We start from the raw sequence: 22,949 nt of genomic DNA on the forward strand, positions 1-22,949 counted from the left end.
TATATTTGAGAACATTTTTAATAAATAATGTGACAAAATTACTTTTCTGATTATTGGATTTTCAGTATGCAAAATTATGGCTAAAAATAAGAGGCTTCTTACACGAACATAATGAAAACATTAATCACATGGATTGTTCCCTTAGTACTGCACACCTTTTCTATGTAAATTTCAAATTATCTAAGTGAACACATTCAGTTTTTGGTGAACACCAGATTTTGTGTGTGTGTGTGGTTCAGTTTTGTTTGGCTTTGTTTTCTAGTGGGGTCAGGCCTGATACCTATATATGAATAAATGTACATTTTTTTCTTCAAATAGCACCAATTATAAAGTCAATGAATTTTATAGAACAACAAAAAAGGATCATAAAAATCTACAGTCAGAGGGCATCATTTGGCAAGTAAAAGCAAGTAATGCCTCTAGTTGAGCTTATAAGGAAATCTTGTAAGTTTCACCATTGGCCACAATAAACTTAAACCTTTTTCTCCTTAAGTCCAGGAAAAGTAAGAACCATTGAGTTCATGGCCCACAATAAAGTATGCACGTTACTTCACCATCTGTCATCATTCAAATATTCCAAATACAAACATAGAGCATTAACAAAACAGGTTAAAAACGCTTCTCAACATTTTTTTTCAATAAGACAAAAAAGGTTAATAGTTACAATGGTTTACAAATAAAGTTTAGTGATTGTGCTTTTAAAACCAAAAAAAAAAAAAAAAAAAGATTAAAAACAGTGCATTACAAAAACAAAAATCAAACTTCCTTAAGTGGCACTTCTGAAAGTTGAACTGACACTACCAGAAGAAATTTAGGCCAGTTAAGATAGGGATGTCCTTATTCAATTGGTCATTAAAAACATCCATTTATTTGTAATATGTATTTATAATTGCTTTTTGATTGAAAAATAGAACAAGGTTTTTGCTAGGCTGACTTATGACAATGACTAGACAACCAGAGATCCAACTGGCTTATCCCTACTTATCCAAAAGTACATTTCCAATAAGAATATACTTCAATGATTGAAAAGAAGACAAAATTAAGTACCACCAGGGGTTGCAAAGAGTATATATTTACAATGATTTTACCCCATTCAAATTGATTGTGGTTGCTCTGCATTTGCTATATATTTTTTCTTCTCCCAGCAGAGGGTGGTATGAAAGACTGATTCTAAAATCATGTTAAAATGATTACATTTTATGTTTCAGTAAACGTAATTCAGAAGTTATGTTTTAATTTGCATTAGCAGTTGGTTATAGAAAGATTATATCTTGAGAGCCCTTGACATGAGGATGATTAGTCAATTTTGTGTCTTTGAACAATATTTTGCTGTATATTGGCTTGGTTTATAAGCAGTGCAATGCCATATCTCAGGGGCAAAATGCGAAAGAACTGTTTTGTTCTCTCCTGCTGGCTGATGACTGAAGCAAGAAGTCAAATACTTCCCTTGTTGGAAGTACGGTGTAATGATTTGTTCCAACAGCGAGGGGAATAGGGATGTTCTTCATTGGGATAGGGATCAAACAACAACAATAAAACCCCAATGAAATTTTAAAAAATGGTATTCCGAATAAGAGGAATAAAAACGACAATTTGTACACTCTGATTGCACTGAATATTTTATCTGGCGTCATATGTCATCAGATATGAGGCATCTCGAGTGATAATTTTCACATTAGCTCTCACAAGCCTCTCTGAGGGTCTTCAGCTTTCAGTTTCCTGTAAGAGAGAAGTTTTTGTTGAATGTGAAAATAAATCTCAGAGTACTTTCCTATTGTATATTTATTTATATGTTTTTATTCTTATGGTTTGTGTTTCTTCACCCGTTCACTAGTACACATTGGAAAATGCTCATGGCAACATATTTACTTGTCAACTTTAGTTGGTTCTGACAGCAAATCCAATAGTTCTCTAACAAGTACTAAACTGTGTTCCTGCACAGGGTCTGGATGTTGAGGGGTGCGGCATGGAGAGAGGAACAGGAGTACTCCAAGCTCTCTACTCCTCCAGCCTCAAGTCAACATTGGAGCTCAATTTTTATTGCTTTTAAATAGTAGAGTTGTCTATAATGACTTTTGTTCCCCAAAAGGACTCTTCTATTTAAAAAAAAAAGTTGAAAAACAACTTTTCTAACAGCATTTGCAGGAGGAAAGTCTCTTATTCCAAAACTCAAAGTTAAAATACATTGGGCATCATAGAAAAATTCAGTTAGATGTAATTATAATTTTTCATCTTCTATTATAAAAAGTTAGAATTTAACACTTAGTGAACAATCTGAGGGAAAGTAAATATATTTGTAAGAAGAGAAATTTGTCTTCAACCTGTTTTTTTATTAAATGGAGAAAATACAATCTTAAAAATGGTAGGTGATTTTTTAATAAGATGTGATTTACTGCCAACTGTATCTTATGTTGCTATCAAGAGATTCCAACAAAGGAGTGTATCTTTAACTCAAGAAGTGTTCTCCACCTGGGAGGTTCAGTGTCAAGTATCAGGGTCCCATTTTCAAAAGACTGAAGATTAAAGATAGTTGGGCAAATCATCCTCATTAACCCCAGTGATCACTAGGGTGGCAGATAACACAGGCAAAACACTCTCACTCACACCCTATAACTCTGTCACTTTACTAGGTTTTTATAACCTACCATAATACTATGAATGATAATTATCTAGATCAATAGTTCTTATTTCCTAACAAAAATGTTTGCCATCTACATTTCCTATCTCAATATCTGTAAATGAATATGAACCCTAAATTTAAAAAGAAACTGTTATTACCTATTTAAAACTTCGGAACACATTTCAAGAAAATCATTAAATTCTCAGAATTTCATTTGCCGGCGTCACTGACATTAGGGTTTGTGACAAAACATTTCTGTAGACTGATGGATGTTTTTAACTTTGAGGCTGATATAGAAACTAGTCTTGTGTTGGGAAACTTGAAAAAAATTTATAGATACCTCTAATTCTTCATTATTATCTTCTCCTCTTTCATATCCTCCAAGAACTTGCATTTCTGCAATATTTCTTCGACCTACATTTGCTTGTTCTCTTTGTCTGCTTCCTGATCCTCTTGATGACATCGAGCTTGAAGAACTAGGATCTCTGGGGTTATTTGATGTCGGAAAAGTAGGTCTACAGTAAGGTAGAATATCCTCTGTGTAATGAAATACAATAAGTGCATATGAACACCACTGTACATTTTCATCGCCTAATGTGTCACTTCTGTCTCTACTTCTGAATGGGGAAACATCCGTGCTTCCGAGGAATAACAGGATATTTTACAACAATGATGAGAAGGACAGCACTGCCTTCTGAAAATGAAAGTGACAACCTTGCTATTTTCCAAGCAGTGGTCAGGGTTTAGGTTGATTATACTCATAAGCTCTTGCCCACCTCAAACTCACTTGGGACCAATATCCTTATAAGACGGAAACCAGACCTGAAGTCAGACGTAGCTTCCAGTTCCATCCTTCACTATATGATCTCCCATTATCTTAGGCTTTAGTTTCTACTTTTCTAAGAAAGTGATAATAGTAGCTACACCCAGAGGACTTGCTAGTATTGATGTGAAAGCAAATGAGATAGTGGAATCCCCATGTAAACTATGAAGGATTATAATAAGGCATTGACAGAAAAAAAAAAAAAAAAGCCCAGTCTTCTTGAATCACCAAAACAGAGCCAAGCCCAGATTCACTTCCTAGACACCAAGATGCCAACCTCCATTTTAAAATCATATTCACATTGTGGAATCCTGAATCTCAGGAGCCTGACATCATTGCTAGCTTCAAAAATCAAGCCACTCCAGTTAACTGTCATCTCCTGAATGTCTATCTCCATAGGACTTTAAATTTGGTGCCATTTCTATTGATGTATCTTCCAACTGCCCACTTCTCTCCAAAGTCTGTCCACTCTACCATTTGGACACCAAATACACACACAAAACCTCTTCTACATGCCCTTTTGTTTTCCTCCTCCAAATTCTTCTACCTCCTCCTTGACTGAATGAAATCGGATTTCCTCTGAAGTTTCCACTGAAGTTCCCTGCAGTGGAAGGAGGAAGATTTGCCTTCAGCTCACTAAACCAGCTATAAATCAAGGCTCCTCCACCCCTAAACAAAAGCATTCTCCTTCTGTGAGGACAAAGCCATCAAGTTATGCAGCCTCTCTAGTCCTCCCTGATGACAACTCTCTCTTGTTCTATCCATCACAACTTTCCTTCTAAATCCAGACTTCTAACTCTCTGGGGTTTCACAGTCCACGAGGACCACTATACCTGGACCCTAGCTTCAGAGCACTTGGTCCTCTCTGACCTTCATCTTCTATCCCTGTTTCATCAACTCTTCTCTTTCTATTGACTTTAGTTTTTGACACACTACAATATGATAAAATATCTCTTTTGCTAAAATCTTTCCCTTAAGCCTGTGCTCTAAATAAATCAATACTTTCTCTCCTCATTGTTTAGCAAAGCTTCTTGAAAAGCAATTTGGGTTCTCTACTGGAAGTCACAACTCCCATTCATTTTGTATCCCACTGAAATCTACTTATGCCCATATTACTAAAAGGGAACCGAGAAAAGTCACTGTTGACTTTGATAACGCTAACCACATTTCCATCCTCCTGTCTCTGGACATCCCACTGCCCTTCCTCTGAAAACCACTATCAATGTAAGCATTTCTGCTCTTTCAGTTCCTACTTCTCCTTCTTTCCTGGCCAGTCTTTTGTGGGCTCTTCTCATGCAGAATCTCTTACACGTTGATGCCCTGCAGGTTTCAACTTTTAGCTTGTGTGTGTGTGTGTGTGTACATAAACCCATATTTTTTACCACTCACCCTGGGTGATTCATCCATTCTCACAGACTGTAACCTTTTCCAGAGTATAGCTGTCAAGAGAACAGGTATTTTTCTCTGTTTTGTGTACTGACATACTCTAAGCTTGACAGATAACAGGTCATCAATAAATACTTTCAGTGAATGAATGAATGGCTTTACTACTTTATCATAATGTGTTCTTAATTTACATTTCCAACTCCTGAACTATGCCCAGTTGAACACTTCCTCCTGAGTGTCCCTCAAACCCAACATGTTGAATATTGACTTCACATGCCCACTTCTCTGAGATTTTCTCTGTCTTCCCTGCTGTAGCTGATGACGTCACTAACCACTGATAACCTAGGACAGAAAACCAGAATTATTTTGGAGTCTTCCCTGCCTTTCAACAACCCTCCCATACCCCTTAAGTGTACCTTTTCCACCCATTCAAACACAAAACGTGTAAGGATGATTTTAACTCTAAAATGTTTCTTGAATTTTCCCACTCACTCAGCCTTGCTCCCTTTGCCTGGTTTATATTCTCTACATCTTCCTGGGGGTTGTAAATGTCTTCCAACAGGTCTCTGCCTCTTGAGTTATTTCCCTCTAAACCGACTTCACTCAGCCACCTTCCTTGCATAGGAATTACAGGCTTTCTATGAGTTAAGCTTACATTTCCCTCAAGAGCTTCATCTTTATCACTTTTACTGTCTAGTAATAATGAATTTCTTATGGTCTCCTGAAGGTACCTCAGCTTTTCATGCTGATTTTCTCTGCCAGAACAATCTATCCATCCTTCTTGCCCAAGCTAAATTCCACTCATCCTGAACACTCAAGCTTATAAGTCACTTAAGCCAGGAAAGATCAAGAAATCGTTCTTAACATTCCATCTCCCAGAAGACAGGGCTAATTTTCCTTTCTCTGGACTCTCAAGTATCATGGCACCGTAAACATTATACCAAATATGAGTATATCTGTGAATCCACAGATTGCCTGTCTCCCTCTCTAACTATAAGCTCCTTGAGGTCAAGGTTCATGTTTACACATAAATCTCAGGACTAGTACAATGCTTAATAACACAGTAGATGTTTGATATATGTAGAAATAAATCGAACTAACTGTAGTAGATGTCAGCAAAAATAGCAGACATTGAAGTTTAGAAGACCACTTTCCTTAATTAAAAAATAACCATTTGTTATATATGTAAATCAGGGAACCCATTTTTTATTATAAATAATGTAAATTGACTTATGAAGGTGAAAATTATAGCAATGCATAGAAATGATCATTTAATGACACATACAAACAAGGTTACGATTCAAATGAACTTGGAAAAGACAGACATATAAAATAATAACTGCTCAGTGTATCTCAGTGCTTTCCATGGAATAGGGTTGTTTCTAGATTAATGATTCCAGTCTTAGTTCTTTAATTACAAATATTTTTATAACACAGAGGATAACTTACTAAATTTCTGAAGATGGATAAAAAATAATTTCATCTCTTTGTTCTAATTCTGCAAACCCGAGATCTTTCTCAGTGTGTAAAATTTTCTCCTGAAAAATCCCACTTACTTTGGAGGAAGGTTGCTTGTGAGCAGCAAACTGGCCCATACTTTCAGGCTAGATATAAACTTCAGAATTTACATCATGACATTTGATTTATGAATCAATACTTGGAGTATAATCACCAAAAGTTAAAAGTTCAGATCATCTTTGGCTTAACTGAAAAAATTAAGTTACATATTGCAAACTTTAGGTTGTGGTGATGTCACTAAGTACTTTGTGGTCACTTAGAGGAGGCATCAGTCCGAAATGCACAGCCTTACACATGTCTTCACTGCTGAGTCCATGCCTGGATGAGGAATACAGGCTTCCATCACAGAACAAAGTGAAACTGTCCTCCAATATTGAAAGGAAGTTGCTAATGAGCAGATACCCATGATAAACAGAACAACAGACTGATGTCTCATCTTACGAAACACACTTATTAAAATACAGTTGTACTTAATGTGCACTTACAGCCTTCTAAGATTTACTTCCTCATCACTCTTTCCTGACACCTCCATCGATTTCCTTTTCTCTCTCGTATCTCTTCTGCCTAAATTGTTTCTTCTCCTTCGTCTCTAAGAATATCTGAGTACCCTATCCTAAAATTTCTGCCTTCCTATCAAACTCTATCTCAGTCTCTATTCTTCTTTCCAACCTTCTGCAAAGAGCCTATACTCACCACCTTCCTTCCACAACTTCCTCACTTTCCAACCCATTACAGTCTGGACTCTGTTCTGCCTCCTCTACCAAAAACAACTCTTTTAAATATCACTCACAAAAAGCATTTTGCAAAATCTGTGTGTCCTCCACTCATCCTCTCACCCTCTACCTCGAGTCACATCTAACTTTCACTTCTGTGGCATTTTACATTTCTTCCTACCTTAAAATTTCCTACTCCATTCTTTCTAGGATACTATTCGTTTTAGTTTGGATAGCATGATTATTTTATATCCCTGGGTGGATCCACCTCAGTTTCTGTTTAGAATAAAGAACATATGTAAGTATATATATATTATGTATTTATTTTTATTGAAGTGTAGTCGATTTACAATATTACATGAGTTTCAAGTGTACAACATAGTGATTCAATATTTTAATAGATACACTCCATTTAAAGTTATTATAATATAATGGCTCTATTCCTTGTGCTACACATTATATCCTTGTAGCTTATTTATTTTATACATAGCAGTTTGTATCCCCTCCCCTACCTTGTCCCTCCCCCTTTCCCTCTCCCCACTGGTAACCTTTAAATACACTCACTTCTGACTATGGGGTGCCAGAGAGAGCTCACACATTCTCACAAAAGCCCTCTGTACACGCATCTCTTCCCACCTCCACATACACTAACTTCATTTTAGTAGCTTGAAACTAGCCTTTGTGGGAGTAATTAGACAACAGAAGTATGCAAATGGCTACAAAGAAGGGATTTGTTTTGTTTTCTTCCAGAGAACTGATGGTTAAACATTAGCCAGTATATCACTGCTGCTAATTTAGCTCTTATAATTCAGTTTTCACCTCTGTGTTGCTGGTTCTAAAATCCACTTTCTACCTACAACCTTCCTCCTGATCTTTAAACCTAGTTCTTAAATTCGTATTGATTTTCTTCATATCTGTGTTCTTGTCAGCACCTTAGTCCATTCAAAACTGGAATTATTTTTCCCCAAGACTTTTATCCTTTTCCTCGCTTTTTAACATTGGTTAATACAATTGTGTTCCACTAGTCATAGAGAGCCATCTAATTAACATTTGAATGTTTCTTTTACTCCATTAGTACATTGTGCTTTTTTACATTCAGTTAGTCCCCAAGTCCTATAGGGTCTATCTCTGAAATGTCTACCTAGGCTGTTTTCTCCTTTTAATTTGCACAACTATTTTAATTCAAGGCTTTCACATTTTAGACCTAGATTATTTTGCAATGTTCTGATACCTTCAGCTACCCAACTCCAGTCTCTTCTTTCACAATAGAGTGCTGTCAGTTATTTTTTTTTAAAAAAGTCACAAATCTGATTATATCATTTCATGATCAAATTCTTTGCTGGCTCACCACCATCCATATCTTAAATCCCAAACTCTATAGAATAGAAGTCCTGGCCTTACCAATCTGGTGAACCACCTTTCTAGTTTTATCTTTTACCATTTGTCCCTGTCCCCAAGCATCTCATTCTCCAGCCAAAATAGAAATCAGTATTCACCAAACATTCATTTTCACACTTTCATGTTTTTTTCTCCACTTATTTCCTTTGCCTGATAACCCCTTCTCCCAGTTTAACTTATAGAAATCATACTTTCCTTTAAATTTAACTCTTTAAAATTGGCACCTTGACAAGGAAGACTTGCATAATGTCCCGTATTAGAGCAAACTGTATGTAAATTATTTGGGTCCATGCCTGTCTCCACTGCAGAGCAAATTTCTAAATCTTACCACTTTTCGTGTGGCCCCAGAGAGCCTAACAGTGCACCTTGCAAACACAGGTTTAATCTATATTTATTGGCTGCTAAAATAAATCAGTACCTTGGATGAGATGAGTCTTTGCTGGTGGAAGGTCTCGCTTTGCTGCCTTGTTTCCTCGTCCTTTCCCATCATTTTGCTGTTCCTGTGCTTCTCTGGGATCACCTGGATTTGGTCGCATATCACCGACTTGTCTTCCGTCCAATGCTTCTCTCCCCTTGTAACTGCCTCCTTTTCTATCTGATGGCCTGTCTGTTCTTGCTTCTACAGAAGGGAGTTTTGGCACCATTACCGGTCGCACCTCCAGCTGAGCCTTGGACTGGACAGTGGGTGACTTTATAGCAGGAGGTGGCACGGGAGGAGGAGGAAGATCTAAAAAGAAAAATTTTAAATACATACATAAAAATTTTAAATACATTGTTTGCCACTTATAAAACTGTCAACATTAGTATGATCATTAGAATCACATTCAACTGTGAGATAATATATCTTAAATGAACTGGAACAACTGAAGGCAACCAAGGAATAAGACAGCTAACAATTTTAATGTACGATCACCTTTATCTAGCACAGAAATACTCAATTATAGAGTTAGAATTTAGAGATTATCTAGCCTTGGGATAGCTAATATGGGCACAAGTGCTATAACTGTCTCTCCCCGAACCACGGCAGACCTTCCTAATTGATTTCAGCATAATGTTGCTGATCCCAAAGGCACACCCTTCATCTTCAGAAAACCACTTCAAATTGATTGAGGCTGGCACTTGAGTTGAGACCTGTTTGTCATCTCATATCTAGCCTAAGCCCCTTCTCATTTTGTAGATAGAAAAACCCAAACACATAGCTCGTAAATTATTTTTCAATCTTAAAGGTAAGTATAATCAGAACCTGGACTAATGCCCTCAGATTCTTAATTTCTGGTTCAGGTTCTTTATGCTACTATTTCATTTTATCGCATGTTCACAATCTACCATTCACTGGTGGCATCTCTCTGCTTTGTATATGCAGCCAGAGGTTTTAAACCAGACAATCACTGGTATAAATATACTAATTTCATCTGTCTATCTATAGTTATATACTAATATATTACATATAGTTGGACATTATATATATTTCAACTTCCTATTTTGTAGACATACTTAAATACAAAAATAAACATAAAATTTGAAATCTAGAAAATTTATATTCTTTGGGTGGTGCTGTCTTTTAAAATGACTCATGTCCACTCCAGGGAGGAGACACATATAATCTAATAACTGTTGGTAAGTTAGTAGAAGAATATGAATAGATTCTAGTTTGAGGTTGTTCTGGCTGTAGTGTGGAGGACGGATTAAAAGGAAAGGTGTGAATCACTCAGTAAGTAAAGACAGGAGATAGAATGGAATCGGTGGTTGTTCAGATGGATGTGTTTCAGAGACTTTAAGGAAAAAAATCGATATTAATAAATGATCAGTGGAATATAATAAGGGAAGACTACCTATTAGATAACTTTCAGGATTTTTGCCACAGTTGACTAGGTGCATGAGAGAAACATCACTGAAGGTGAGGAATACAGGGATGAGGAAGAGGTGATTTGTGAAGGAAGAGTATGAGTTCAGTTTTAGGCAAGTGAATAGGAGGAAACTTTAAAGTATCCACACAGAGATGTCTAGCAGGTTGTTGTACATAAAATCTGAATTTAAAGAGAGGCCAAAACCAGCGATATAGAGATTTGGGAATCGCCGTGCAGTTTTGTAATCATGACCTTAGAAGTAGTAATGTTTTCATAATCAGAAAGAAATGTCTGTATGATAGAGTAAATCAGCTGAAAACATTCATAAAACATGTATTAAATGCTTAATATTACAAAATTAACATTAAGATTTTCAACAAAAAATATACGTTCTCATGGTAAAAATTCAAAAGTACACAAGGACTTGAAAGTACAACCCCTCATTCCTCCTCTCCTCCATTTCAAATTCTGATGCAGAGACAATCAGTTTGACTAGTTTTTTATAGATTATTCCAGAAATTATTTATGCAGATAAAGCAGGGCTACCAAGCTACGAAACCATTCACATTAGGAACTATGTAGAATGGCCATATCTGGGATTGCACAGAGTGCCTGTCTGCCCACCGGCATGTGGTAGACTTCCGTCTCAGTAACATAAAAGGAGTTGCACTTTCTTCACCTAAATGTGTAGTTGTATACGTTTTTTTAAGTTCACATAATGTTCTGATTTATGAATATATCATTATTTATTTAGTCAATCCCTAAAGAGGAATATTTAGCTTGTTTCCAGATACTTTACTATTATTGGCAATGGTCCACTGATTATCATTTACATATACCAACATGAGAAACTCATGAATATTAAAATTGCACCTTGAAAATTCTTAATATAACAGTGAATTAAAGGTTCTAGGAAGCACCAGTTTTAATCTAGTGTTCCTCATTCCTGTTTTTTTTTTTAAAGAATTAATCCTTTTTTGGTCCTTAAGTAGATATGAATTTTTTAGAAATACATTTTCTTTTCACATTATCTGCTATAACTAAGGCATCAGAATTCACTGGATTGGTTTTGAAAGTGGAAAGCTTAAGGTACCATCTTACTGCCAGCTGTTTTACGTAGGACTCCATTATTAACAGTGGTCAGACTGTTAGTTGAATTTTTTGTTGCTTTTAGTTAGTTCACCATGTTCAACTTCCATATAAAAAGCCTCAACACTTTATCTAAAATGGTGGCCAAAGTACAGTCAACAACACTAAATTTCCAAAGACTCTGGGAAAATAAAATTTTTGTCTTACAACATAGACTGCCATTGTCACTACTGCTGATTTTCCTCCTTACTAAACACGTTTTTTTAATAATAACACTTAAAAAAAGTACTACCATGAGATTCTTCCCTCATCTGCTACTTGTTTATTAAAAATAACCAAAAGGAGAGAGTTAGAAGACAGATTGCATTGAGTGGCTTAAAGCTAAGAACCCAAGGCCGAGCTATACTAAGTTCAGACTGAGCCTGGAACTGGCAACAGGAGGAGGAGAAAAGTCTAATTCATACCATACCTGGAAGCAGAGGGAGTGAGTGACTGTAGGCTCATTTCTACACAATCTGCTTGCTACAAATTTAAATCGGATTGCAAATATAGCTTATCAGAAAGCTGATGACTGCCACTATCATCAAACCATAAAATACCTAGGTTTATCAGATGTCAAAGCTGATGATTACCACTATCATCAGATCATACAAAGTCTTGGGAATCTACGACTCTCAAGACAAAATCTACCACCAGGTGCTCTATAACGGCACTGTCTGTAACACAGATAGAAAGAGACAAAAAATTCCAATGATGAGTTCTAACTTCCAGTATATAATTGCCACTGTATCTAACTGACAGAGGGGAATCCTGGTAGGTTTAATCTCTTGTATAAACAGATTATCAAATAAATTCTTTTTTAGGTATTGTAAAATAATTACTGAGTTAAATCAGGGATTATCACAGTATAAACAATTCTGTATTTCATATAGTGATAAATAGTACTTTCATCCAATTCGTACCACTAATAGCTCAAACTGAATTTAACAAATAGGATCATGAAACTCATATATGTATAGGCTCTTTCTTCATACAATCATATAAACACCATTCTTTATACAAGACTCTCCAAAAACCAATATAATGTATATAAAGTAATACACAAAAGCAAATCCATAGAGACAATTCTGGCTGCATTACCTTGCTATGGAGGTCCAGCACTCTCTATTGGCTTAACTGCTTAAAGTCCCAAGACCTTGTAATTAATGATAAATCAAGTCAAAATAACATCATTCCAAAGAGAGTGGTGAATTTATAGTTTATGAGAAGTAGAGCTGGAGAAATAATGCATTTGGTTTTTAAATGAAGTGTGTAAATGCATCAGAAAGGGTTGAAGAGGAGGGTGGGAAGAATCTATGAGAAGGTCCTAGAAATGCACTTAAGCTTGGCTTTAACTCCATAAAAGTCTGACTGATAAATATTCATATATTTTAATCCTATCCTTCATCTGGGCTAAACTTGGAAGTGGCCAATATGAAATAAATGAAGAGTTAGATTCTGCCTGTTGGGGTGTCTATAGCATGTAGCCCTCTGTTTTGTAATGAGTACTCCCTGGTTTATGAGGCCCAGCATTTACCTGTAATACAAGGTGTGGCCACAGTGCCATGGATTAGGGGCTGGTGTGCTGTTATGGGCTGAACTGTGTCCCCTCCAAAATTCATATGTTGAAGTCCTAACCCCCAGTGTCTCAGAATGTGACTTGCATTGGAAGATAGGGGCTTTAAATAGGTAATTAAATTAAAATGAGGTCCTCTGGGTGGGCCCTCATCCAGTCTGACTGGTGTCCTTATAAGAAGAGGGCACGTCCACACACTGAGGAAAGATGAAGTGAAAACACAGGGAGAAGGTAGTCATCTACAAGCCAAGGTGAGGGGCCTCAGAAGAAACCACCCTGCCAACACCGTGATGTTGGACTTTTAGCCTCCAGAGCTGTGAGGAAATACATTTCCGTTCTTCGAGCCACCTAGTTTCTGGTACTTCATCATGGCAGCCCTAGAAAACTAATACAAATCTGACTGATAAGGATCATCATAAATTATTCTCTATCGGTTAAGACGTAGCTGCTCTTGAGCTTTCTTTACATAGTTCACATAAATTTGGCAAAGGAAATTGATATTTCGAACAAAATATACAAAGCAAAGACACTACACACTCAGGCCTGATATACCATATACTGCAAAGGGTTCACAGAGGAAGCCTATTGACAATAATCAAATTCATCCATCATAGTTGATATATTTTAATCATTAAAAAGCAAAAATGAAAAAACCCTTCCATGTCTTAACTATATTTAATTCTCATTTACACGATTGGCAGCTTTTTAAATTCTCTTTCCCCCTTTCCCTCTCTTTTTCAATAATTGTACAAATTATATCTGCCATTGAGTTTCTTCATGAAATGGATTGTGAATATTTTTTCAAAAAATATGAAAATGATTTCTGATAAAATTATTTGTTTCCAAGCTATAACTACTATCAAGAGTATGCACATTGTTTTACTTAGTGCATTGTGAAGTATTTGCATTTAAATTATTTTAACCAATATGCATTATGGAAATGTATACAATAACACATAGCTTTGTTATTTTTTCTTTAGCATATCAGAAAGTGTCCAGAGTTAAATTCAAGACTTGTTAGTACAATAAACATAACTAAAAGACAGATGGTTATCAAAATGCTAAAAGGAAGTTAAAGCCAGTATTTAAAAAACAGCTTTAGTTAAATCTCCATTTTGTCTATTTTTGTGACTTAGAGAAAATAATTACTGGCTTCTACACTGTAGTATATACTATGGAAATTCTGCATAATCACTTATGAAATGAACACTTTTTGAGTTTTAAACAACATTTCATACAAACGTTTTGGCTTTACAAATATTTTAACATATTTCTTTGGCATTTCTGATATTAACTTAGAATAACTTGGTTGCTTCATCATTTGGTTAAATAGCTATTATTCAGGGTTTAGTTAGAATTTATATTTAATTATTAAACACACTGAAATAAGTACCACAGAATGCAGGACAATAAATATAGACCACAATTTTCAAGCATAGTGTAATTTATAACTGCAATGCTATGCCCTTTAACTGGCATGTTTACATTATTTAAAGTATTTTTTAAAGCATCACTCAATGCCAGAAGCCCCTCAGAACAAGTGTAAATAAGAGGTAGAAAGAGCTACACAAAGCTTTAGTCCAGATTTTCTTCCTGATGTATTAAACCTAGATGTATTTACATCAAGGTTTGATGTTTGACCAGTTTTTCTGTTAGGAGCACTCTCTTCTAGATAATAAAAACTGATAGAACAGCTATAAAACTTGTAAAATGCCATTACAGGGGTCCCATAAATGTAAAACTGCCAATAGAGTTTGGGGATTTACACCTAGTGTTTGTCCCTTCACAGAGGTAAACATGCACAAAGCCACGATAATAACCCTTCAAGAACAGATAATATTCTGACAGCTCAGATTCACTGACAAAAGAGTCCTGGGCAGGATCCAGGAGGCCCAGGTGCGTGGTGTCATGCCAGTATTTAATGTAGTCTAGTATCAGATAGATGCTAGCGAGAGAAAATACTCCGAATAAAGTACAGATTACAGCACGGACAGCCACTCATTGCAAAATTACTAGTGCTCATCATGCTGTGAGCTTTGTATTAAATTTTTCTGTCAAGTGGCAGGAATCACAGGGAGAAGTGCCTCAGAAAACCCTCCTTGTAACCTTGGATAAGGATCTATAATGTTAGGCTTTCATATGATAATGGCAAATGATGCCCTTTTTGAAAAATTGCTGACTGGTAATGAAAGTTCTAATCAGATTGTGGTTGGAGAGGACCAGGAGGTGGGCAACGATGCCCCTGACAACCTTCCCCCACCCCTTTAGCAAATTTAGCAAACTTGACAAGATGAGTGAGTCTGAGAGAATTTATCTTACATGAATTTCCAACAAAGCCCGTGGGGTTGTTTTATAAAACGGGAAGGTGGTGGTTTAATAAATGCTGGGCCACCTGAGGCACTTTCATTAAAGGCTTTCTCTAGACAACATCACAATGTTTGCATTAGTCTCCTGTGCTCCCTAGAGAATATAAGCCTTACCTCTTCAGTGAGAGTCAATATTGCATGTGAAGGCATGGAGGAAGATGATTCGATTTGCCTTCTGGTGCACAAATTAACTGTTTGTAGCACCACTACGGTTAGAGTTAATACCCAAATGAGTTTATTGTCTTCTCTTTGAATGCAAAATTCCCCAGGAAACAGAATGAGGACACTTTGGAAGAGTGTCAGTGAATCTGATGAAGGTTAACCCTACGCTATTACTCCAACAACAATAATGTGTATTTGTTTAAAACTATAAAATAACCTTTTAAGAACATTAAAAGTATTATCCACTGTTTTAGTTTCTTAAATAACCCACTTATTAGAACACTGCAGGGACTTGAGATGCCTGACAAGATATGGAAGTCAATCATTCCTATAAGTAATACGAGGCTTACTGTTAATGAATTTTTAATGTAATTTCTAACGTCAGTAGATGCATTTTCAAGTCATAGAGAGCCAGGGTAGAGAGGCGAGATTCATAGATGTTTTCATCCGTTTCAATGGACTTACCATCTGTGTAGGCTTCTCTGCGCAGATGTCCTGGCTGGTGTTTTTGTTTCTTGGCTGGTCTGGCCTTCTGAACTACAGCAGCGCTCATGTTGCTGTCTGTAGAGACAGGACTTGTGGGTCTAGGGCACTGAGATGTAGGGAAATGTCGGCGGCCTAAGGAAACAAAATCAGAGCCAAGCTCACCAATGCATTTTAATTTAACAGTAATAATAAAAATAAAACATTAAAACTAGAAACATCCTTAACTTTTATTTTTTTTCAGTTTTTTTAGGTAGAATTATTACAGTTCGACTCTACATACAAATTATATTGCATGCAAATACAAATATGCAGTATACTGCACATTTTTTTTAGTTTATATATGTACTAATTTTTATTTTAAAAAAGGCTTAAGTAAACTATTCTAGCACATAGCAGGATTTTTGTTACTCTGCTTGAGCTGTCCACTGGAAAAAACACACTAAAAGCATTTTTAGGTTCTTTTTTTTTAAATCATAGTATTTTTATTCTGTTAAAGTTCTTGATATTTATTAAAGAGAAACATTCTGATTATTTTTGCAGCTAGCTTCACTAAAGTGCTATTGTTAAACTGAAATACTAATTAAATTTTTGCAGAGTACATCCAATGTCTTTTTTGCTTCCTCAAGAGGAATAGCCAGAGTCCTTAAGAAATTCATGTTCTCAGAATGAACAGTACGAAAGACATTCTTTATTTTTAATTAAGTACATGTTTGTGCTAGTCTTTGAAGAAAGACTCCTAACATCTTAACACATCATCAGGTATTTCCTCTTAAGGTGGCCTGAAATTAAGCTGGTTCACATATGCAGACATGCCAAAAACTACCTATACGCCTTTTCTATTACCAGATAGTTACTTGCTGGTTCTGGATATTTAAAGTGACCCCTCCAGAGAGTTCTGTATTTTTTGGTGATGGGAGAGGTGCTTTCTGGTTATTTGGTTTTGGAGGGACAGTATTCACAGGCAATAAATGAATGTGTCAATCAGACTCAGCGCACTGCGGTGCTCTCAAATCTCTGGCTTCCTCACAGAGACACTGTATTACAGTGGCACAAAATATTTAATCCAAAATGGCAATGGAGATGTCCGTTGCCATTATGGATTAAATTACTGGCCCTCTACTTGACCTTTGTCATTTCGGTTTCTTGAAATTCCAGACATACAAATCCAGAACTTTCCGTCATACAAGAAACTTCAGAGAGAACTAGACAACGTATGTTTTAGCTACAAACAGGAAAAGCCACATATAAAGTCAACACATTTAAATATGCTAACAGAAGCATATTAAATAACAGACATTAATGCATCCAAGTGAGAAGCAATGTGGTTGGATTATTCATTCATATTAACTTCATATGATAAGCAGCACCTTTTCCTGAAAAGAACATTTTAATAGGCAGAGTCCAATGCATGTTTAGTGCATTATAATTATAAGCCAAATGAAAACCAGAAGAACCACGAAACTACAATACAATAAAATATTAAACCAAACTCTCTTTAGCTATGATGGAGACTATTACAATTAAAGTTACATATCCATGAAAAGAGAGAATTAGAGCTGAGACTGAACCCATTACTCGTTCTATTGTGTAAGGCCATCTACTGCTCATAGGCCCTGAGGCAGAAGGTCGTTTACAGATGAATTTTCAACATTATTTCTCTGTCTCGTTGATTTAATGAACTGAAACACACCCTTAATGCAATCTGAAAGCAGTAGTTTGAGATGCTTAATTTCACTTATTTTTTTACAGAAGATTAAAAAATAAGGAGAAACAAAAGCTATATATAAAGTCATTAGATGTTATTTATTTATTAGGAAAGAGATTTGCATACTTATTTTATTATATTCAGTAGCCACTAGGGGAAAAAAAAGAAAGTTGAATATCATAAAATATAGCCCTGGCTGAAATAAATATACATTCTATAATAATAGGTTAAGAGATAATAGACATTTTTTCCTACAACACATTCTTGATAAATAATATATATAAAAAAACTTTACAATGTGAGTTAAAATTTCTCTGAATATAGTCTACATTTTTAAGTAATAATGACCAATCCAATATGTGAAAAGAACTTGGAAAACTACCAATATGTTTGTTATTAAACTAAAAAACAATAACAATAGCAATTACTGATTTGTTGTGAGTCTTTTCTGTCTCAGAGATTTGCTCTTTCTTGTTGATCACATTATTTTATTCTATTTGTATTTTCTTGGTTACCAGAAATACATACACACCTAACATGTATATGAATGTATATATGTGTATGTTCCATTCTACAGAAATGAAAATCATGTGATAAATATATAATTTAAATTTAAATTTTTTCTTCTTCATACTATTTTTCTAAACAGAGTAGGGAGTAGGAGATAAGTAAATATGTGTTAAAACATAAGAATGGATATATAGTAATTAAAAAAGGTTACTGGTAATGAAAAGGGAAAATAGAAAAAAAATTAACATCTGGATTAATCTGCTCTCCAAATTATTAGATTAGCAATGTTTACTTTAAGTGTGGAACATATTTATGGTTGAAAATGTGTGTGTATTACAAACATCTTTATATCTGTCCAATTATATTAGTATTCTAATGGAGGGGGCATGAAGAGAATAGGGGTTAAGGAGAAACAGCCCAGTTTCCAATGGTTGAGTGTGCCCCTTGGATGTATATCTATTTCTCCTAGACAATTTCTAACTAAATGGGATGTGAGAACTACCTCAATGACTTTTACTTTGGTGACTTTTAATAGTTTAAGGGAAAAAACCTGTAACACAAATTTCATTGACTACACACGTTCCTAAAGAAATTGTGCATATATTTGCTATGACTATCTTAAAAATGAAGACTTTTCAGGTAGCTTCATTCACGTTATATAGAATTCATTAAAAATAAATAAGTAAATAAAAATAAAAGATTCTAAAAAGCCTTGTTAAGAAAAAGAGAATAAGCAAGCTACATCGTATTCTTGGACCTTGGTTTCCTTAGGCAGCCATGAAAGAGAGAGTAATGAGTTGCATTTCATATAGGACATAAGATTATAGGAGATAATCAGCAACTGACCTACGCATACTGAGTTCTCTTCTCTCGCCTGGTGAAAAGTGTACGACTTACCAGCAGCGTCCTGCATTTGGCGTCGTGCCACTTTCAGACCCGCATACTCTGCTGCCGCTGCGACCGCCTGGGCAAAGTCAGCATCGGTGAAAAAGGAGCCGTCAGAAGAACTGACACTGGAGCGTCCGCTGGAGATGTTGTCCTCCTCTGAGGCGGAGCCCCAGCCATTGATCATGGACCCAGTGACAGAGCTCTCCAGGTCCCCAACACTGGAGGCAGGGGTCTGTTCAAGCCCGCGTAACAAAAGCCTTCTGGTCTGCATCTTGGCCACTTCCATGTCGGCTTCGTCTTCTTCCTCTTCCGGCGCATCCGTATCCATATCTGAGACAAGGGGTCCCGAAATGTAGCCGTAAGTGTGTGGTGGGGAAATCGGCCGTGGAGGTGGGGGCGGGCTCACCGGCTGCCGCCTGCGGGAAGATGAAAAAACAGCTATGGCTTAGCTTAGTATTTAAGACACAGAAAAGTAAGTTAACCAAGAAATTCACAGCTACACCAACTTGGCTTCCATGGGGCTAATCTGTTCAGGAAAAACAACAGGAAATCAGAACATGTCTAAGTCTTATTTTATTTTTGAGTTGTAAGAAATTCACCTTAAAACCAGAGGTACTTTTAAGCAAGCTGGGCTACCATGGGATTCAAGTTTAACAGAACTGTACTCACCTATCCATAAGTCTCCTTATGCTTTATCTTTTGGATTATATTCAGTTAAAAAGGGGTTAGTAACACATAATTTGACACTGACACCTATGTCTTAAAGCATATGGAACATTCCTGATAGCTTATTATTACCAAAGACAGCAGACATCAGTACTGAAACAGGTTGCTCCATAAATGTATAAACATTCTTTTCCCTTTCCCTTCCTTGCCACTCCTACCACTGCAAGCAAATGGACTCGTTCATTTTGATCATAGAAAGTAGTTTATGGGATTAAAAAATTATACATTGAGCATATGACTCAATTTCCTTTAGATTTTCTTCCATTAAAAAAAGCTAAGAGCTAAGAGCAACTTTTCTCCAAATTACTCACTCACAAAGGTTATTAGCTATTTTCAAGGCTATCACTTTTACCATTATTCCACCTATCTGTTTAACAAAATGCTTAAAGGTATTTTTCTTGATGCTCTGGAAATTAAAGGTCAAAGCTGAGGACAAAATAAGGCAGTATCCTATAATTTAAGTTCACAGAGTTACCAGTAACTGGTTTCAACCATCTTTCCACAGATCTGGAGAACATCAGTTAAAAGCAGCCCTTCTCCTAACCTCCAACACCGTCATGCACAGTGCATATAAGATGACTGAGAAGGCAGAGAGTGTTTGGACATTAGTGGAAAGCAAGGTTTGTGGAAAGAAGCTATTCCCAAGGGAGGGGGATGCTGAGATTAACTCCTAAATTAGGAAAGTGCCTGAAAAAAGGGAACAGATACAGTGATTTCGAGTTGGAGGACCACTTAGTGACTTGCTCAACGGTCTCAGTGCTCTCTATACAAGGTCAAAAAGATAATATAAGGGGAATATCATTTGGAGGGGTCATGACAACACCTCATCAAATTCTGTGCTCCTGAGAGGTAAAGAGGATAGATCACACACAAGCCTGTCAACATAGGCACTAGTGGTGGAGGGTAGGCGAGATTAGGATCTAGAGTCATCTGGTGACTTCTATGGCTGGGAGATTAGGAGAGATATGCCATGAATGCCACAGACTGGTGGTTCACCTGATGATGTGGCTAAATTGGTCAAGGATTACAAATGCCTATAAATGCTTCCAGGATGGAGTTCTTAGTCAGTGGAGTAAGTTGGTGACAGTCTCCATCCCTCACCATTCTCATGATAGAAGACAAGATAGAATAATCACTAGGGCTGCCAAGGAGAAGATCCTCATTTACTTTGCCCTTTTTATGTTCCCTCTTCCTCGCCTTGGCACTTAGGAGAATGCACTGGAGAGAGGGAGGAAGGAAGTTAAAAATAGAACACACCCCCTTACTCTATGACACCATGGCCACAGACACATGCAATTTGCAAAAAAATCTTGAAATGCATGATTATAGTTTTCAAATTAACAGAACTGGGTCTTAAATTAAAAGAAAGCATACAAACAAAACCAGATAAGATCTGGTCATTATTTAACTTAGGGACCTACCATAGCGAGGGAAATAGACATTCATTATAGCACTGTTTTTAGGGTGGTAAGACACTTGTTCAAGGAAAAAAGTTTTGTGCTTTTTATCCCAATGAATTGAGACACTTCAATAAACATGTTTTATTAACACAAATGGAAAGTATTACAAATGAATGACTATTAAAAAATACTACAATTATCTAATCTATTGAGCATTTACTTTGTAGCTAAGTATTTTACAATGTTAAGTCATTTAATTCTCACCACAATTTCCAAGGTACTTATTTTATTATCATTTTAACATATGAGGATATTGAAATTCAGAGGAATTAAGGACCTTGCCAAAGTTCCCACAACTAGTATGTATCAAATTTAGAATTTAATCCCACATTCTATTTCCAAGGTCATGGCTTTTCCTCTAGGAATGGTATTATTACACACATATATACATGAATACATACATATATATATATATGTACATATATATAATATGCATACATACACACACAGAGTTCTTCAGTATAATGTGTTATTTTTCATTTCTTGGGTGGTTTCTAACACATCTGTGTGTGGCACTAGGATAAATATGAAGAATGTGCCAAAGCTGAAGTTATTTAAGGGATTAAAATGGATAATTGTTCAATGTGGACTGTGTTATACACATAGGAGGGAAACCTTTGTTTAATTTGGATTGCAATAAAATACCATCCTTAAAAGTCAATTTACAGTCTTTGTCAGCATGCACATTCAAAATACCACAAGCAACTTCTTTTTTAAAGACATGTAAGACTTTTTAGGACAAAAGAGACTATTTGGACCATCAATAAATGGATGCAGAACAGCCAACTTCACAATGAAAGGATGCCGGCATTGTTGTATTCAGATAATTCACATTCTATGGAGCAAAAACATCTTAAATGAGGGCTGGCTTTTAACTACCATCGCCCTGTGCAAGTGATGGGGAAAGACAGAAAAATTTATTCAAACCATCTGTAAATAAGGCAAGCCCAGGGATACATGTGATAAACATGTACAGTTTGAAATATGTAATATATTCTATTTGAAAACAAAAAGCTATTTCAAGATGCTGCACTCAAGTGGGACTTGCCACAAATGAACCTCAACCCCCTCAATTTTTCCCCCTGAGGGGTTTCAATGTCTTCTGAAATAATGTACAAGTATATGACTGCGAATCACAACACTCTAGGCTCCTGCAAAAATGATGCCTTCATAAACATGTTCCACAGAAGACGGGAACAATGCCATTAATTTATGAGAGCTGGTGTTTATATAGTTCACTACATATCATTTACCAGGCAAAAGATGAAAGGGGGAAAATGCATACCTTTGAGATTTTTTTTCCTAAAACTGGTGTAGCTTTGATACTTTGTATAATGAACCATTACCCAGTTTGTAAATAGACAAGATATTTAATTTTGCTGTGCCTTCTTTCTTTTCCTTCCAACTATATCATATTCAGTTCAACTCTGCTAATAAGATAGCAGTAAATTTCCAATTCCATACATGAACTTTACTTCTCAAGAGATTTTTTTTACTAAATATCAACTACAGTAAACTCACTGGTACCAGACACTGTTGAAAACAACATAGGTAAATATATTTAATTTGCTTTCGTAGCTACTGCCTGAAAAAAGAGAGAAGAAAGATTCCTATTATGTTGGTCATCTCATTTACCT

General features: G+C 36.0%; 1 protein-coding gene across 11 annotated transcripts in view; it reads right to left on the minus strand.

Moving 5' to 3' along the window:
- ROBO1 (roundabout guidance receptor 1) overlaps window positions 1–22,949 on the minus strand; it is a 1,015,952-nt gene continuing 993,003 nt past the window's right edge. For all 11 annotated transcript variants that reach the window (XM_032489632.1, XM_032489650.1, XM_032489636.1 and 8 more), the window contains 5 exons: window positions 19,136–19,542; window positions 16,003–16,155; window positions 8,877–9,185; window positions 2,961–3,157; window positions 1–1,719 (listed from right to left, as the gene is read on the minus strand). In XM_032489632.1, the coding sequence (XP_032345523.1) occupies window positions 1,705–1,719; window positions 2,961–3,157; window positions 8,877–9,185; window positions 16,003–16,155; window positions 19,136–19,542 (1,081 nt within the window). In that variant the 3' untranslated portion in view covers window positions 1–1,704. The remainder of the gene's footprint in view (window positions 1,720–2,960; window positions 3,158–8,876; window positions 9,186–16,002; window positions 16,156–19,135; window positions 19,543–22,949) is intronic.

This window comes from Camelus ferus, chromosome 1 (genome assembly GCF_009834535.1).
Source record: "Camelus ferus isolate YT-003-E chromosome 1, BCGSAC_Cfer_1.0, whole genome shotgun sequence".
Classification (NCBI taxonomy): domain Eukaryota; kingdom Metazoa; phylum Chordata; class Mammalia; order Artiodactyla; family Camelidae; genus Camelus; species Camelus ferus.